Consider the following 16,862-nt stretch of genomic DNA (forward strand, 5'->3'; position numbering starts at 1 on the left):
GAGCTCCTAGTGAGGAATTTATCACAGACATACCACAAACTATTAATTCGCTATTAATTGAATGTTTTTGGTGCATCAGATCTTGTACCAGTGCTATGAAAATGGCAGGTGTGTAAGATATCATTAATATGGAGCAGATTAAAAGGACAGGGAATTCAGTGAAGGAAATTAAAAGATGGCATACCACAGGAAGTGGACTTAGTTTCCACAATTTTAACCCTTTTTGTTTCCTTGCGAATCCTGCCGTCTGTATGGTCTACCAAATGCGTTAGGTCATCGATAATCTCTGGGGAGAAAAAAAACACAAAGAGAACATTCAAAGTTATTAAAGTAAAGACGAAGTACCTTTATTTTTGAAAATCACATTATGCCAAAGACCGCAAAAACAAGAGCCTGGCTTATTTCAAGCCAGAGTGACCCTCATCCCTTCCTTCTTCTGGAGGAGAAATAAAGCCAAACAGACACTTACAGTCTTGGAACGACCTAGCAGCCCTGGTTATTCTGAGAGACAAAGTGAGAGGTATAAGAACCCCACACAGTAAAAACAACCAAAAACGGAAATAAAAGCTATGTTGCTGGAGCTCATACAAAACTCTAGCTGCTGTAGTTAAATATATTTTAAATCCGCTTCTTAGTCTTTCAAGAAATAGATGTATAAATCACAAGACGCACACAGAGATGGGTTTGTTTCTTCACCATCCCATAAAAGTCATTTCATTTGCGGTCTCTCTTAGCCTAGAAACTGGTACCACAATCTGGTTGAAAGAAAGATGGTCACGTCTTTCTCCTGATCAAGAATGGGACCTGAAGACAGGCCCCCGTGCCTTGCAGATGCCCTGGAGGATTGTGTTGAATTAGAGGTCAATATGAGGCTTCCAGGACCCATTTTCTTACATGTTTTCTACAGTAGGTCATTTGTGCATTTAATCCGAGTTTTTAACATGAGCCCTAAAAAGTGCAACACGCAGTCTCAGGTGCCAATACTCAATGCAAGCTGGAATCACGACGAGAGGCTCCAGCCCCTCCTGACTGCACCCCGGGGCGGTGAATTCTGTGGGAGGGGTGGCAGGCTGATCATTTCAAGTCAATACTGCAGAAGAGGGTCACAACCGCACTGGATGTGCTGGATAAGGTTTCATGTTCTTGTCCTATACCTCAAAAACTAAAACAAAATGCACAAAGAGACTGTGCTGCAGCAAAAACAAAATGCCATATTTATTTTCAGAAGAATGCTGTTTTATGTATCACGTAAAGCTTCCTAAACAAAACACTTTTGTTGAATGTTAGTGAAGAAATGCCATTACTGCTTACCACTGTTAATGTATGCAGTACAGTACGTGCAATTAAAAAATGCTCTATGTGAGAAAATTAATTTGTTCCAGCTGAGTTACATGGCAGGGATTTTAGAGAAGGGTTATACCTGAAAGAAAGCTGAATGGAAGACTGAAATGTTTCATAGTAAGGGGACTACGGTGATCACAGGAAGATCTCTATTCACGAACTGAGGAGCAAAAACCCACCAGACTTTTGCTGCTACAAAAAACGTTTTATGGAAACCAGAAGAACTGATAAAGAACATAAATGTGAATGTTCACAGATTCTCGTCTTTGTTTTTCAAGAATGTGCATTCTCCCAGTGTGCTTTAAAGGATATATTGCTGACAGAAAGTCTCACGCTCGTAGAGAGCTACAGTACATTCTTTTCTGGCACGTATGTCAAACAGGGCCATCACGTTTCCAAGCACCTCACTGAACTGGCTGATAGAAGCACACGTTGGAATAGACACAATCACCTCAGTTTTATTGATCAGAGGGTATTTGAGAAAAAAATCAGATTGTTGGGTAGATCTTTGAAGACAGAGACAGCCAGACAGCCTCAAAGAACATCAATCCTGTCACTTTTAAAAGGAGATAAAGACAGTAAAGGTCAGAAGATTTCTTTAAGCCTGCTCAACCATAGAGCAGCAGGATGGGTTTCACACCATCAGAAAAGCCTTCAATTTATTTAACTCAGAGCAACTCTGACACATTTTGACAAATGTTTGCAATATGGAATATGAAGATGAAAATAGTGGAAAATGTATAAATTTTGAAAAAATCAAAATTCCATGTGTTAGATGACTTTACCTTCTACACAGATATTTCCTTAAAAGAAAAAAAATCCATTTAATTGACCCTTTTCACATCTCTTTATGGGCCAAGTGGTAATACTCCCACAATAGAATTCAGTTTTTAAGCTATTTTCCAGCAAAGTTCATACTTTGGAAGAGGTTTCAACAATCACAGAAAAAAGTCAAACAGAATCGAAGGAAAACAAGGAGTAACAATGTAACAGAACTCAGTGGACAAAACATGCCAGATTTTCTTCTTAGTTCTGAGGTTGTGTGTGAGCAAGAAAAAGAAGTGAGTCTTTTCTCTTGCAATAATGATCTCGTTCCAAAAGGAACAAGCCGTTCATTCTAACACGAAAAACAAGAGGTGGAAAAGGAGAAGATTAAAAATATGGACCACCTAAACTCAATTAGAAATAAATGACTGAGACAAAAGGCACAGCCTGCCAGAAGAATCCAAACCCTCCAGTCAGGTGTCGTATCAACCTTAAATCTTAGATCATTTTTCACTCCATAAAAATAAGTGAGTGTCCCCACCAGGACTCCGAACTCAAAATGCCACTCGTTTCACGTTTTGTGGACACGTTAGCAAAAGTGTGTTCTGTTTGTGAGCAACACGCGGCCGGCTCTTAGGGAAAACGTTCTGGCATTAGGAAAAATGGTTATGAGCTTAAACGATGTAAATAGATCAATGGCGTCTGAAGCAAAGAAAGGCAGTGTGATATAATATTGTGACGTCATAAAAAACACCGATCTCCAGCCTCTCAGATGTCACAGAATTAGCCATTAGGCATCAATCTGAAATGAAAAAATGGCATCCACAAAAGCTCCATTGGTCCACGCTTCCTGAAAGAAAAACAGGTTTCGGTTCACGTGGCAAGTGGCCAGGGAATTTGCTTTCCTCCGAACTACATAATTAGAAACATCCAAATGTGGTGATGGGACAGAAATGGAATAGCTATTTACTGCTTTGATTTAACAATCACCCATTCCACGAAAGAACAAGAGTTTGTAACTTACAGGGCATGTTTATTGTCCGTATTATACTGGATAAAGTTCAGAAGCCACAGAACATGCACATGCTCTCTCGGACTCGGTCCACATCGCTTTCGGCTCTCTCATGCTTTCAGCTACGACCACAGTGACAAGGGGCTGACAGCTCTTGAGGCCCTATCACACTTGTGAGATTGGAAAGACAGGAAGCCCACACAATACCCCTGTCCGGAGCAAGCACTAGCCATCTGACGTTTGCATCTGAAAAGAAAAACGTGTGTCGCAGGTTCCCATCACAACTCAAGTTTCCCATCGTTGTCAAGGACGAAGCCTGATAAACAGTTCCCTTCGTCTGCCAACAGTGACCAGAGCTTCTGCACTCCCTCCCCTCTCCTCCCATCCCCCATCCAACAGGAGGATTTGCTAACCATGCGCTTGGACAATGTTGTGCCGCTACAGCAGAGGCCACAGTTCAACCAGAGCCCTGCAATGAGGTGCAGATGGGAGCTTCTTTCATAAAAAACGAGTTCATGTTCAGCTTTCGCTTTGAAAAAGCAAACGACCATGTTCAACCACCATGCCTAGAAACAGAGTTTATTACTGGCTGCCTGAAACAAAGCGTCCCCTCAAAAAACAGGAGAAAAAAAATAATTATGGTAGCTTGCCAGATACGCACAGAAGCTCAGAAAAAAATGATGCTGCATCCAGGTTTGGGTTTTTGACGGTGGAATGAAATTAATCAAAATAGACAAAAAATAAAGAATAATTCTCCGTAACACCTCAGTACACATAACATTCAAAATGTTCTTTAAACAAAGTATCTTGGATTTGAAAAGTACTCAGATAGACGTGAACTTTTAATATCCGTCTTGAACCTTTCTTGATTTTAAACTTAAAATATGTAACATCATGAATGAATACCTCAGTATTGGAAATGATTATTATTTTTTATGGCCTGTAAGGAGAGGGATTCCACAGCAGAGAAACATGAATTACATGGCAGTAATAATTAAACACTAATTTCTTCAGTCCACAATCTGTCTAAATAACCATTAGACACACGATATACCACATTACTATACACTATGGGGTACAAGTAGAAATATACATAAAAACATCAAATGAGCCACAAAGTGCCTTCTGCAGTCTTGCAGAGATGAGGGAAATAATTTATAGAGCAACAAATTAATCTCTGAGTAACATTTTCATCATACTTAAAAACCGAATCTAATTACTGTCCCAAACCTTTAGTAAATGTAGATTAATGGTTGCTATTAAATGTTTTTATAACAGTCATTATTTTAAAATGTCACAAAGAGGGGAACGGTACATACTGCTAGCAGGACCAAAAACAGTGCCATATGGTTCTTTGACTACCTCAGTAGTCAAAGGCACAAAAATATATATGGTATATGGAAGCAGAGATAGAGAGCACTTTTCATTGTGCTCTTTGGTTTGCTTTTACTGAAACTCTGCTCAACAGATACTTTCCATAAAATCAAGAAAATAAACAGTAACTGAGTGTCTCCCCTACATCTTTGCCCCCTTGCCCCACACATTTCCTCTTTCCAAATTATAGTCTAATAAACACATGCAAGAGAAACAGAATGAATTTTACATTTCCTGCAGTATATTTATTATGGTTTAAATGTTGGCTTTATTTGTCTAACTTCTTCCTCAGGCAGGTGGTTTGTTCTTGAGACTTCTAACCAGCCATAAGAAGAGGAAACAGGCCCTTGAGTTTATCACTCAGAAACGAACGTTTTCCATGGGTTCATTCACTGTGTGACTGGATTGCGGGCGGAACAGCAGACACAAACAAAGCTGATCAGTGCGCACAGGTGTTTCCAAGATACAGCCTCGGCCCTGCTGCGTGGGAAATGATGCAACAGAGACAGACACACAAATTGATGTGAAAGTCAGCGATTTGAACTGAACAGCCCTGTGGGACAGACTTTCTGCACAAGATCAGTAAATAATTCCTGGTTACATGTGAGCTTTAAAAAGCGTGTGTGACTCATGAAACAGGACACATCAAAAACAGAGACACCAATAGGTTACAGATGATCTTCAAGATGAAATAATCTTTGTCATTCGCTACAATTCTACATTTCAAAAACCATGCAGCACCATGCTCTATTGCTGCCCCTCTCTGCAGACTTCATTTTTGTTGTACACAGACAGGGTGATGGAAAATTAGATCGTCAACCACTGGCGTCTCACAACCCAGAGCAACAGATGTTACACATGATACCATCATACAGTGTGAACGATGAAAATTGTTCATTGTGACAAATCAACGGAGTGTAAATTTGTGTTGTGTTTCATAGGTCGCTTTTACCTGAACTGAATGAATTATGCCCTCAAGGCTAAGTTAAAGAACATGAACAAATGCAGCTCCTCCAAGTTCAAAATACGTATAATACAGGAAGTTATTAATAAAAGTTCAGCATATAGGAAGGGCGGCCCAGAATATGTGTATCCTGTTGACCCTCATGGTTTTCCGGTCTTAATCACGAAAATATAACAGATTCACTTTCCACGGCAATGTCTTTCACTCCCTAAAAAGGAAGCTTAGGGCGGGGAGGAGACCAAGCACTGTCATACCTCTGACACACACAGTTCAGATTCAGAACCAGCCTTTATTCCAAGGTTATGAGTGGAGCAGAGCATTTGCTGGGACTTTACAATCTTGGGTTCAAAGGAGTGCAAAACGCTGACAGGCTAAGAGCCCTGAACCTTGAACAGAGAGGACTACAAGGGGCCCCGATATTATCAAGATTTCAAAATCCTCACAACACAATGGACTTCTTGGGAACAAACAATCAAACACACACCAGAGGACATAAATGGAAAATGTAGGAGTGCATTTAGAAGGGGTTTTGAGAGACTAGAACAACCTACCCTGCTATGGCATAGAAGCCCATACTCTGACTTCTTTCTCTTTCAAGAAAAAGCTGGATGAGATCCTCAAATCAAAAAGCTACTAGCAACCAAATGAGGCCTCCTCTCATTTATAACCTTATGTTCCTTACGCCTTAGTTTATGATCTCATAATCAGCTGGGTGGAAAAAAATAACCAATGCACCCCTAGCCCTTACTGCCGCAAAATAAAGTTCAAGCACGAGCAGAGCCCAGTTAGCACTGGACGCCAGAGAAGGACGAGATGATCTGCAGAGCAGGAAGGAAGTGCAGCTGACTGAAGTGCCGCTCTCAGGTGTGTGCTTTCCACTGGGCTGGGACCTGTCATTGCTGTAGTTAGCAGCCTGCCTGTCCAGCCTGGGAGGGATTTCCTTTTGCGCTGTTCTCAGGACACGGAACTGGGCAACAGGCCACCATGGGCTGCCAGAGGCACATTACAAGAAGAAGAAGAAGATCACTTTATTGGCCATATACAATTCCTTGCATTAGGAATTTGTCTTTTCCCAGCTTGCTGTCTATGAGACACACAGGCACACAGACGGGGAGAGAGAAGCTTGGGGTCAGAGCGCAGGGTCAGCCATTTGTACGGCGCCCCTGGAGCAGTTGGGGTTAAGGGCCTTGCTCAGGGACAACCTTTTAGCCACAGGCACAGATCCTTAGCCACAGAGCTGCCGCTCCGCCCCTAGCGTGCGTACAAGCGCCATACTCTGACACTGTGGTCCCATAAAGGGACGGTCGATGCCGACTCACAGATCAGGAGCATGACAGCTGATACAGTTCAGAGGAAAACGTTAGAAAGGGTATGCTTGAGCCCTTTGGAAAGTGATTCCAAAAAAGCAAATTATATGAATGAAAACGATTTAAAAATATCTTTCATGGCACGCTAAATCTTGCACCTCTTTGAAATATTGGCCCCTGAAATAAAATCAATGTCCAAAGTACAAACACAGTATCCAAATATGTAGTCAAATATACTTTAATAACACACAAGAGCACTACTGGGAATGGCCATAGTATCTGCAGTCAGCCTCAAAGGACATGCTCGTGATACTGTCACATTTCACAGAGGAGATCCGTATAGACAGTGACACACCACTGGCACCAGGATACAAAGATATTAACTATTAGTGTTTTTACAGGATCTGTTCCCATGGTCAATCTTTACCACTGCTTATTTTTGTTTGGACTCAAACACAAACCTACCAGCGTTAATTTTGTTGCACTTACTCATATGATTTCTCGGGGGGAATATTCAGGGGAGAGTTTGATACAGCCTTGTTTCAAGACAATGTTACTAATTGGCGTAGCTGGAACTCAGCCTGCCAATGAAAATACTGTACTTCGATGTGACTGGAACTTTGCTTGGCCCAGCTGTGCTAAGAGCACTTGATGATATAATGCAGACAATTACTATATTTACGAGAAGCTTTGCTTCTCTTCTGAAATTTCTGCCCTGCGCTTTTTCTACCATGTAAACAAACTTTCCATGAAGCCTTGCTGAAATAAGATAAGGAACTCAATCCTCCTACTCAAAGCTTAGAAATTTAGAAATAACTTTCACACAAAGCAACAAAATTCTGGATTTAAGACCATTAAACAGAGTGATTCAAATGCAGTCAAAAATGGATGGGATTGACGCCTGAAGAATGACAATTACTTAAATTACACTGACTTAATTAATTGGAGGTGGAAATAGGGAAGACATCCGTTATGGGACCATATACAATTAAATTTGATTATTATAATAACAATATACATTATACAGTGTAGTCAAATGTTGGGCTGTCTTCCAGTTCAGCTTGCCAACTATGCTGTGTGTCACATGCCTAGTGTTTTAATAAATCTGAAATGTTTTGCTGTTGGGGTACAGGGACAGGGACAACTGCAGTTACAGAAATAACAACGGCTCTAGACAGCCAGCAGTGCATGAACTCCTATGCCAGAAAAAAGGTGCATATTCAATCATACTCTGGTACAATTTTTATCAGTTTCTGCTTAGCGTTTTCTAGTCATTCCACAGCAGTTGCTGACTTGTGTTCTGGTTGTTCCAGAATTGACTCTGTTGTCCTTATAAGCCAGAAAGCCCAGAGAAGGCCAAGAAAGCAGTCCCATCATCACAGGGACAGACCATCGCAGTTTAAAATGCCTTTGGTTTTAAACGCTTACTTATAATGCATAGTGGGAAACTTTGGTAGCTCAGGGAAATTCAAATACTTGAACTTTATTGCCTATCCTGCTGTCAAACATCACAATCTCCAGTGAAGCTCAGATGACTCCGTTCCTTAGTAATGTATACAGGAGCAGTCTCTACTTAAATAAACTAAGATCAGGGATTTAGTTTAACTTGCTTTAACTGGATTATTCCACTCCCGTGAGCTGAACAGTTAAAAATTGAAATTGACTCCTTTCTCTATTCATGCATTAACAGAATAACGGCAGACACTACCACCTGTCCTGTTCCAAACCTGAGGTGAACATCAGTACAGGAAGAACACAGAAGGCAAGTTCTCCTCCATTTGTATTCTCACCGTCACCCCCCCGCCCCCCCAGTCTCCGCTGCTGGGATTTGACCTTCCTCTCCTGGGTGTCCCTGCTCTGGACTTTGAGATTAGATAAGGAAACATTAGATGATAATCCTGGGGGATTCACGGCTCACAGTCCTGTATTCCAATCAGAAGGATGAGGATGTTACAGCCCAGGAGAGAGACAGGTAACCCCCCCCCCCGATGTACAGCCTTCACCCTTAATTCTTCTCACACCTGTCTTTCTTCCCCAGGCTGGGGATCCCTTAAGTGTGGCAGGTGCAGTTATGAGCAACACAAAGCAATAGTATGTGCGCACACATGGCTGCCCACATGGGGGTGTTTCTGAAGGCTTCCTCATACGTTTTCCCCCATCAATCTATTTTCTTACTGCTTCTTCCAATTCAGGGTTGCAGGGGAGCCGGACGCCATTCTAGAAAGCAAGGCAGGATACAACCTGGATGGGACACAAGTCTCGGACACACACACACACACATTCTCACCAGGGCCGCTTTTTCCCACAAGCCAATTAACCTACCAGCAAGTCTTCGAAGTGTTGGAGGAAACCGGAGCACCCAAAGGAAACCCACACACATGTGGGGAAAACATACAAACTGCACACAGATAGCACTCAGGGTCCCAGTGCTGTGCGGCAGCAACACTGAGCACTGTATCACTGTGCTCCCCCACGTTTTCCCCAGGTGCCAGCAAAATAAGAAATAGCAAGAATGTTGGATTTATCCTTCTGAACAAGATGCATAAAATGAAACGGAACTGCAAGCAAAAAAAAAAGAGAAATCGTAAGCACACTTGGATATTTTGCCATGTCAATTTCTAAGAATTACAAGCACTTGACAATTATAATTAAAAAATGCACATTTCAGTTAAGTCCCGTCCTAGACCTGTAGTGTAAAAGACGAAAATTCTCTTATCTATGCAGTAAAGTCAGTCGAATGGTAATGATTAACCTCTTTAAATTAAGCATTCAGTTTAATTTGACCCAGGTGGCTGTAAACCATCAATAATAATATAAACTCAAAGCACTCAAGAGTCAATAAATACGTGACTTTCCTTGGGACAGACAGATCAGTGGGGACAGATAAATGTTAGATAGGGCTTCCTACAACGTGCGGTTTGTTTCTGCACGCAGTTCCATCGAAAAGGATTCCAGCCTAAAAAGGACTGGGCTGACGCGGCCTTCTCAGTGACCCCAGAGGAGGTCAGAAGCAAAAGGGCAGTGTCACCTACCACAAGCCAAGCCCACTGCCTCCCAAGACCTGCAGTGGAAGCTCTAAAGTGTCTCCTCGAAGCATCTGCTCCCCAGAAGAGTCTCCGAACACAAGAGAAATTAGTTCCACTACTGGAAGGATTTTGGCATCTACATGGCTGATGTCTGCATGGTCCCTGGGGACTCTTTGGCAAGTCAATATTCCGCAGTTACTTAAGAAGTAAGAGCTCGGCCTAAATTTATGGCCGAGGACTTCATGCAGAAAGAAGATTTTTCCACATTTAAAAAGCGCACTTCAAAGCAAAGACCTGCAACACGTAGCACATTGCTCCTCACGCCACTTGCCAGACAGGAACTCAGCTGCATTCACGAAATGCCGGCAGAGGCCAGAGTTTTTAACAGTGGGACCAGAAAGAGTCTGCTTCACCTCCAGCGTGACTGGGTGAACTTCAAAGTGACCCGTAAGTGGGACTTTGAAGATTTGCACATGAGCAGCACATCACTACAGAATTCTAACAATCCTGCACACAAGGAAAGGATTTCACAGATGTTCAGCCCTATTTGGGGACAAAATCTCCTTTAAGCTGGACTTACTCTCCTAGTGCTGAAGATGCAAACAAGAAAAGAATTAATTCTTAATGCCAATTCTTTCCTCTTGGATCCAGTCCTTATTTTTTTCAACGTTGATATATTAAGTCTTTTGAGTTCTAAGCGACCAAGTGTTGAACATTTCAAACTCCTACACTCAAAAATGACAAGAGGGCCTAGAAACAGGTGCTCGTTCAGAACTTTCTGGACTTCATATGAGGTTAAAAAAGCTAAAATGTAATGACTCAGAAGTACATAAAATAAAAATGACTTAGAAATACATGAAACTATCCATTTGCAATCCAGTAACAGTAACTAACGTAACTAGGTAGTAGAGCCAGGACATCAATCTTAAATAAACTGAGTTTCATAACAAAGTGGCTCATCCAAGCAATCCAAGGTGGAATCAACGCCAATTTAATGTGGCCAATCTACGCTGAGCAGTATTTTCATAATTACGTAAGGATGCCAGCAGAGCTGTAGTAACTGCGGACTGGTTTTAAAGCACAAATCTCTGACAAGTGAGGGTGAAGGTGGAAACACAGCCTTAATGTCGTATTGCTGTATAGTGCAGCAATATCACCATACATGACAAAGGAAAGCTATAAAGGGCTGTGGCAACGGATGTGACTTACCATCAATTGGTGAGATTCACACCATCCGCTGTCGCAATAAAGCCCAATCCATTATTCAAGATCCCAGCCATCCCGGCCACAAACTGTTCTCTCCCCTGTGCTCTGGCAAGCCGTACTGCAGTACTGAAGCACGGACAACTAGACTTAAGAACAGCATCCTTAACAACCAGCTGTGCAATGCCTCAGAACTCGCTGCACCTCTGCGCCATGCACTTTTGGCTTAGACTTCCATATATTTATTGTTCTCTACCATGTATTTATTGTTCTGGTTGCTTATTGACTGTACATACCATCACTGCTTATTACGTACCATTTCATAATGTACTGTCTACACTGTGTGGTGTTGCCTGCTGTACTGTGTGTGTCCTGAAAGTATCCTTTGGGATACTCACTCCTTCCCTCGAGTCCCACAGGCCTCTGGGGTTCCATAAGATCCCATTAAATATCGAGCTGGTACTTTAGAGCAACCCAGTCTGAAAACCGACCCCCATTACTGGCATAGAAGGAAGAATGGAATTCAGGAGAATGACTGTTTTAAAAAGGAAGTTTTTTTTTAAAAAGTTACTGTAATTAATCGATTCAAAAGTTGGATATCCTACCATAATCAAAACATGGAGCCTTTTAATTTTCACCCTAATGGAACTCTCCTGGAGCTTTTAATTGATCTCTTAATTGAACTCATCATTTGCCTAACTACGCCCATGTAATAGTTTCCCAGCATCCAGTGGATGGAGGTTTTGGAGCACACATAATAAGAGCAGTAAAAGATTTAAATATATAAACAGAGAGCTCTGCTAAAGGAAAAACAGAGGACAGGTGCCTGATGGACAAGGACTTGAAAGCTCTGCCCCACAGGCACAAGAGCTTTCAAGCCCCAAGGTTAATGAGCTAAGAGTTGCAAGAACTGGTTGTGACCATATATACACACACATCAAGAAATGTGTTAGAAAACCAAATTCTTTTTTCACATTTTAAAAGTATCACTCTGTAGTGATTTATCATACCATTGTGTAAACAAAGCTATAAATAATGTAGGAGATGTGTTTTAATTAAAACAGAACAAAATATAAGAACATAAAGGAACAAGTTAAAGGTTTATTCCCTGCTGAAAAGAGAAGGAAACAACTTTTCGGCTATGAATCCTTCTTCGGGTGTGAGAAGGCTCCACAGCTGAAACGTTATGTTTTCTTTCTACTCTTTTCAGCAGGGAATAAACCTTTAACTTGTTCCTTTGCTGCCTACGCATGCTGACACAGCCACCTACCTGAACTACATCAGAACATAAAGTTTGCGAATACGAGAAGGACATTGGGCTCATCTTGCTCCTAGCTGGCTGCTAGTGGTTAAACTGATCTCAGGATCACATCCAGCCATCTCTTGAAATCAGCTCTAGTGAGGGGTTCATCTACTGTACATCACAGCTGGGCTGACTGGCCTAGACTCCCACTGTTATGTAAAAGGTGCCTCCTGGTCTCTTCGTTAAATCTGATTCCCTGTAGTTTCGATGAGGGAATTTCAAGCGAATACAAACTTAAAAAGTTCCGACTCCTCCCTTATGACACAAACAGAAAGAAGAATCGCTAAGTCCAAGAAATCTTGTTAAAAACGACAGCAAGCGATGAATTGCATCATAATGAACACTAAATTGTGGTTTTCATGCGTACATAAAAACACGGAAAATGAGAGCATTGCCGTACTGGAGAGCCCGAAACATGCATGGTGCTTGACTGAGGTTTGACCTGCCAAGTGCAATTCTCCTCATTGTAAAAGAAAGGAAAAGCCCACTGGCAAAAAAATTTGTTGACCACAATATGGTGTGGAAAAAAATATTTCATTATTGTTGTTGTGCTTCATTAAGGACAACTGACTCGACTCTTGGAAAGACTCTTCCCCTGTGCTAAAACAGGCGCTCAAAGAGGGGCAGATCTGCTCTCGCACTAAACAAACACGTGATAAGTAAAAAAGTAATTTATTGCCTAGTCCACTTATTCTGTAAACAGTACTACATGTCAAAGGATCATTACCTTCAATATATTTATTACAGCTGTGGCGCCTAGAAGATTAGTAAATATTATGATGTGATGGGATTTGTGATTAGAAGCATTAATGATTTCACTTGCACTTCTATGAGTGCCTTCAAACAGAGGATCACAGCAACCTTTTTAGAGCCAGATTCCTCAATTTGTTTGCATTCTTTAATCTCTCATTGTCTCTATTAGAGAAACACAGCACACAGCAACAAACTCATGAAGGACTACAGTATGATATTGTGCTGTAATTGTATACAAAAATCTATTTACAGAAATGGAAAATATGTACTGGTTTTACCATCCTTTCAGTGAAGGCAATACCTCCATTATCAAACTATATTTAGACAAATTGAGAAGAGAACAAGCATGCCAGAAATACAGTATAGGCCGCTGTGCCTAAACATCACACAAACCTGGCATGTTATCAGCTATGAATTATAGAAATACAGCCCATATGACCACCATGAAGACTACAAAAACACAATATACAGCACTGGGTTTGACATTGAGAGCCACAACAAGAATGCATTTCATTGCAATTACACCACAAAAGGGAAAACTTTTGAACAAAACCATGGAATTCAGGTAGAAGTATATATAACTTATCATATTTTCTCACTTTCTACCACTATTAATACATAAAACATCTGACAAACTTCAAATGAAGTTGAACGACAAACCAATAGACCTTGTCAAGTGTGGTCTTTAAGGCAGTACAGGCGGTTGCCAATGAGTAATACTGTATATGGAGGACTTCCAAACAGCCAGTCAAAATCCTATGTCTGCTTTTAATTAGGGCATGTGACTAGGCCGCCCCTTTGCAAAATGCATTGTTTTATCGTTGTGTTTTTTTTCTTTTATGAGGAAATATTTTTGTGCATTTTTACTTGTTTGAGAACATTTCTCAGTAAGAAAGTGTTATTATATTTGAGATCAACAAAGATCACTGAATGTTACAATTAAATGTCTAGCATTACTAGAACAATCCAGATCCAGATACAGTAAGTGCAGTTTTGTCACAATTAACAAGGATTACCACTGATACAAACAGACCCACGTGATTAAATATGGTAAGACAATTTGAAGTCCTGACTTTCACAGACATATTTCCAAATTTTAACCTAACTGAATTTTTTTATTGCTACGTTATATGATGTCAAAAAATGCAAAGAAAGAGGCAAGTTAACAAAATGTGTACCAGTCAGACTAAGTTAGACACTTAGTTGTTGGTTAAAAAAACCTTTGCAAATTCTAAAGACAAAGGTTTTTAATGGTGTGCCGGTTAAATTTAAAACAAGAAATTAATAAACCACACTGATGTATGCCATGATTTTTATAGGTAACATAGCTGGAAATCTGCAAAAGTGGTTTATATACTCAGGAGCCTACTACACATAATAGTAATAATTTCAGTTTCCTACAGACAGTACGTCACTCACTTTATCTTGAAAGATTAGCTTTCCAGTTACCCCCGACTTAAAATTGATCAAAAAAATAATTCTTGAAAAATACATCTATTTGCAACAGACTAAAAATGCGCAACTATCGCACAGCAATATTAAATCAATCGATATAAATGATTAAGGCATCATTATAATGGTAGGGTATGCTACACCTGAAACAACTTTGTATCAGTGCTGGAAAATAAATAAACCGTGGCCTATTTAGAAAACATGATATTATTAACAGTAAACCTAATGAAGAGGTGGAAGTTTATAATGACTAGAATCTCCAACAAAAAGAGAAAGGCATTAATTGTTATTTTTTAATGATGCATTAAAATTTTGTATTCAACAATCTTAAAGATCTTTGTAGAATATTCTCCACTTGCTGATTATTTCCAATTTAGCACATTTATTAACAGGATCTCCTGTAGTGCCCCCTTGTGGATTCGACAGATAAATACATTACAGTCCTAGTGCAGGGGTCTAAAGCCTGGGTCCTAGAGATCCAGTCTCTTCCGGCTTTCCTGAGCGCTGAATGACTTCATTGGTTCAATCAGTCAAAGTAATTAAGGAGCAATTAACAAAAAATTCAGATCTCTTATCAAGGTTGCCTGTAACAGCTTCAGGATTCTTGCTCTCCAGGACCAGAATGGCTAAGATTTCCACTGAAAGCACTACACAGTACTGAAGCTCCCCCATGAATGGAAACTGTACTTTATCTAGTCTTTTCTGTACTTTCATCCTAAAATTTCATATTATTCTACCTACTACGGTATCAGACTTTCAAATGGACACCTCCTCAACATTGATGCATTTTAAAAAAAAAAAGAACACCACAAACAACATTTCTGGTCAAAATGTAATAATTATGAAAAATTCTGAATATAAATGCTAAGCATAAAGAACAGCCTGACCTTAACTCCACTACCTCCACGTCTGCAGCTAAGCATTATTTGAAATGGACTGCGTGATTCGGTTACTTCACTACTGATCACAAACTTGCCCTGAGTGCTTACAGTACCAACAGCATTGGACACCTGCTAAAGCGGCATAAAGCACTAAAATAAAACCTGACCTTGATGTCTAAAGCCCTATGTCACTGGACTCCGTCCCTGTCCCTGACAGATACTGGCAAACACAGACAGCAGTGTTAAGCTCTGCAGCCATAACTTCAGTCTCCTGCCATGTGTGTTCAGCAAGGCCGGCAGTGTGTTCTTTGCAAGTTTTGTCACCTGGCCTCCCCATTTGATTCTGATCCACAAACAAAAAGCTGCCATCTTGGGTCTCTGGCAGAAGACGGTGGATCCTGTAGTTGAGCAGTTGAGTGTCATATGAGTCCAGGGTGACCTAAGCTGTCTTAAACAGAAAAAACAAAGCCAGCATTGCACAACATACACTGAAATGCTCGCTAGCCTCTTTGGATGGTACTATACCTATACCCACAGTAAACAACCTGCTGAAAGTGCCCTATGTTCTCAAACGAGTCATGCAACCAAAAGCTCGTAGCTCTTCAGTGCACAAAGACATTAACATCTTTCACTGCTGCAATATATCAGTCACCTTTTAAAGATTAAAGGGAACAAAAACAACATTTGGTATTTCTAAGCAGACACATCAAAGGACCTCCTTGTTTATTTTAACTAAGCACAAGCAAGAACCACATAATACACATAACAGGCCTCTAAATGTAAAATAAAAAGGCAAAGGAACCAATTTGTTAAGCAAAAATTGTTTTGAAGTTGTGAGTTCTTTGAGCTGTCAATGGCACACGAGGTATTGTGCCTGAATTTTTACACAAACAGATGAAAATATATCAATCCAAAAAGAAATGATAACAGACTAACTGATGTGAAGTGTTTCCTACATTGCAGTTTTCTCAGCAACATTCATTCTACTATTCACCCTTTTTCATCAACATTAGAGGCTACGCAATGATTCGCACAGATTCAAATAATTGAAAAAAAAAGTTTTTGTGAAACTAGCAATTTTTAATGATCTATTGTTAATCAATTCAGCCCAAGGCAAGGACTCCTGAACAGGTGCAGATGGAATGAATATCATCATGAATGCTTTTCTTTGGAACTGAGGACTGGTGAGGAACAGATGATAATTTTCACACTGCCAGTCCCAGAATGTATGCAGGACAATTAGCATCACATAGAGAAAGGATGTGGCTTCTACCGCCAACACTAGAAGCTAACAAGAGCCAGGGAAGTCACAGAGGAAGTTAGGCCTGGACAGTACTTGGGACAGGAGACATGCAGAAACGCAGGCTCCTGCTGTAAGTCGTGTTGGTGGAGAAGAATATATATAGACCATAAGTTCTGCAATGGCGACAAGGTACACTGTCACTGTGTTTCTGGTAAGACTTTAAACCAAGGTCCCGCCT

General features: G+C 40.6%; 1 protein-coding gene across 2 annotated transcripts in view; it reads right to left on the minus strand.

Moving 5' to 3' along the window:
• The window catches only part of stx8 (syntaxin 8), a 52,903-nt gene that overhangs the window by 11,965 nt on the left and 24,076 nt on the right, over nt 1-16,862 (minus strand). For both annotated transcript variants that reach the window (XM_088927982.1, XM_088927983.1), the window contains exon 7: nt 185-286. In XM_088927982.1, coding sequence (XP_088784108.1) covers nt 185-286 — 102 coding nt within the window. The remainder of the gene's footprint in view (nt 1-184; nt 287-16,862) is intronic.

This window comes from Atractosteus spatula, chromosome 11, assembly GCF_055471065.1.
Source record: "Atractosteus spatula isolate fAtrSpa1 chromosome 11, fAtrSpa1.hap1, whole genome shotgun sequence".
Taxonomy (NCBI): Eukaryota; Metazoa; Chordata; class Actinopteri; order Semionotiformes; family Lepisosteidae; genus Atractosteus; species Atractosteus spatula.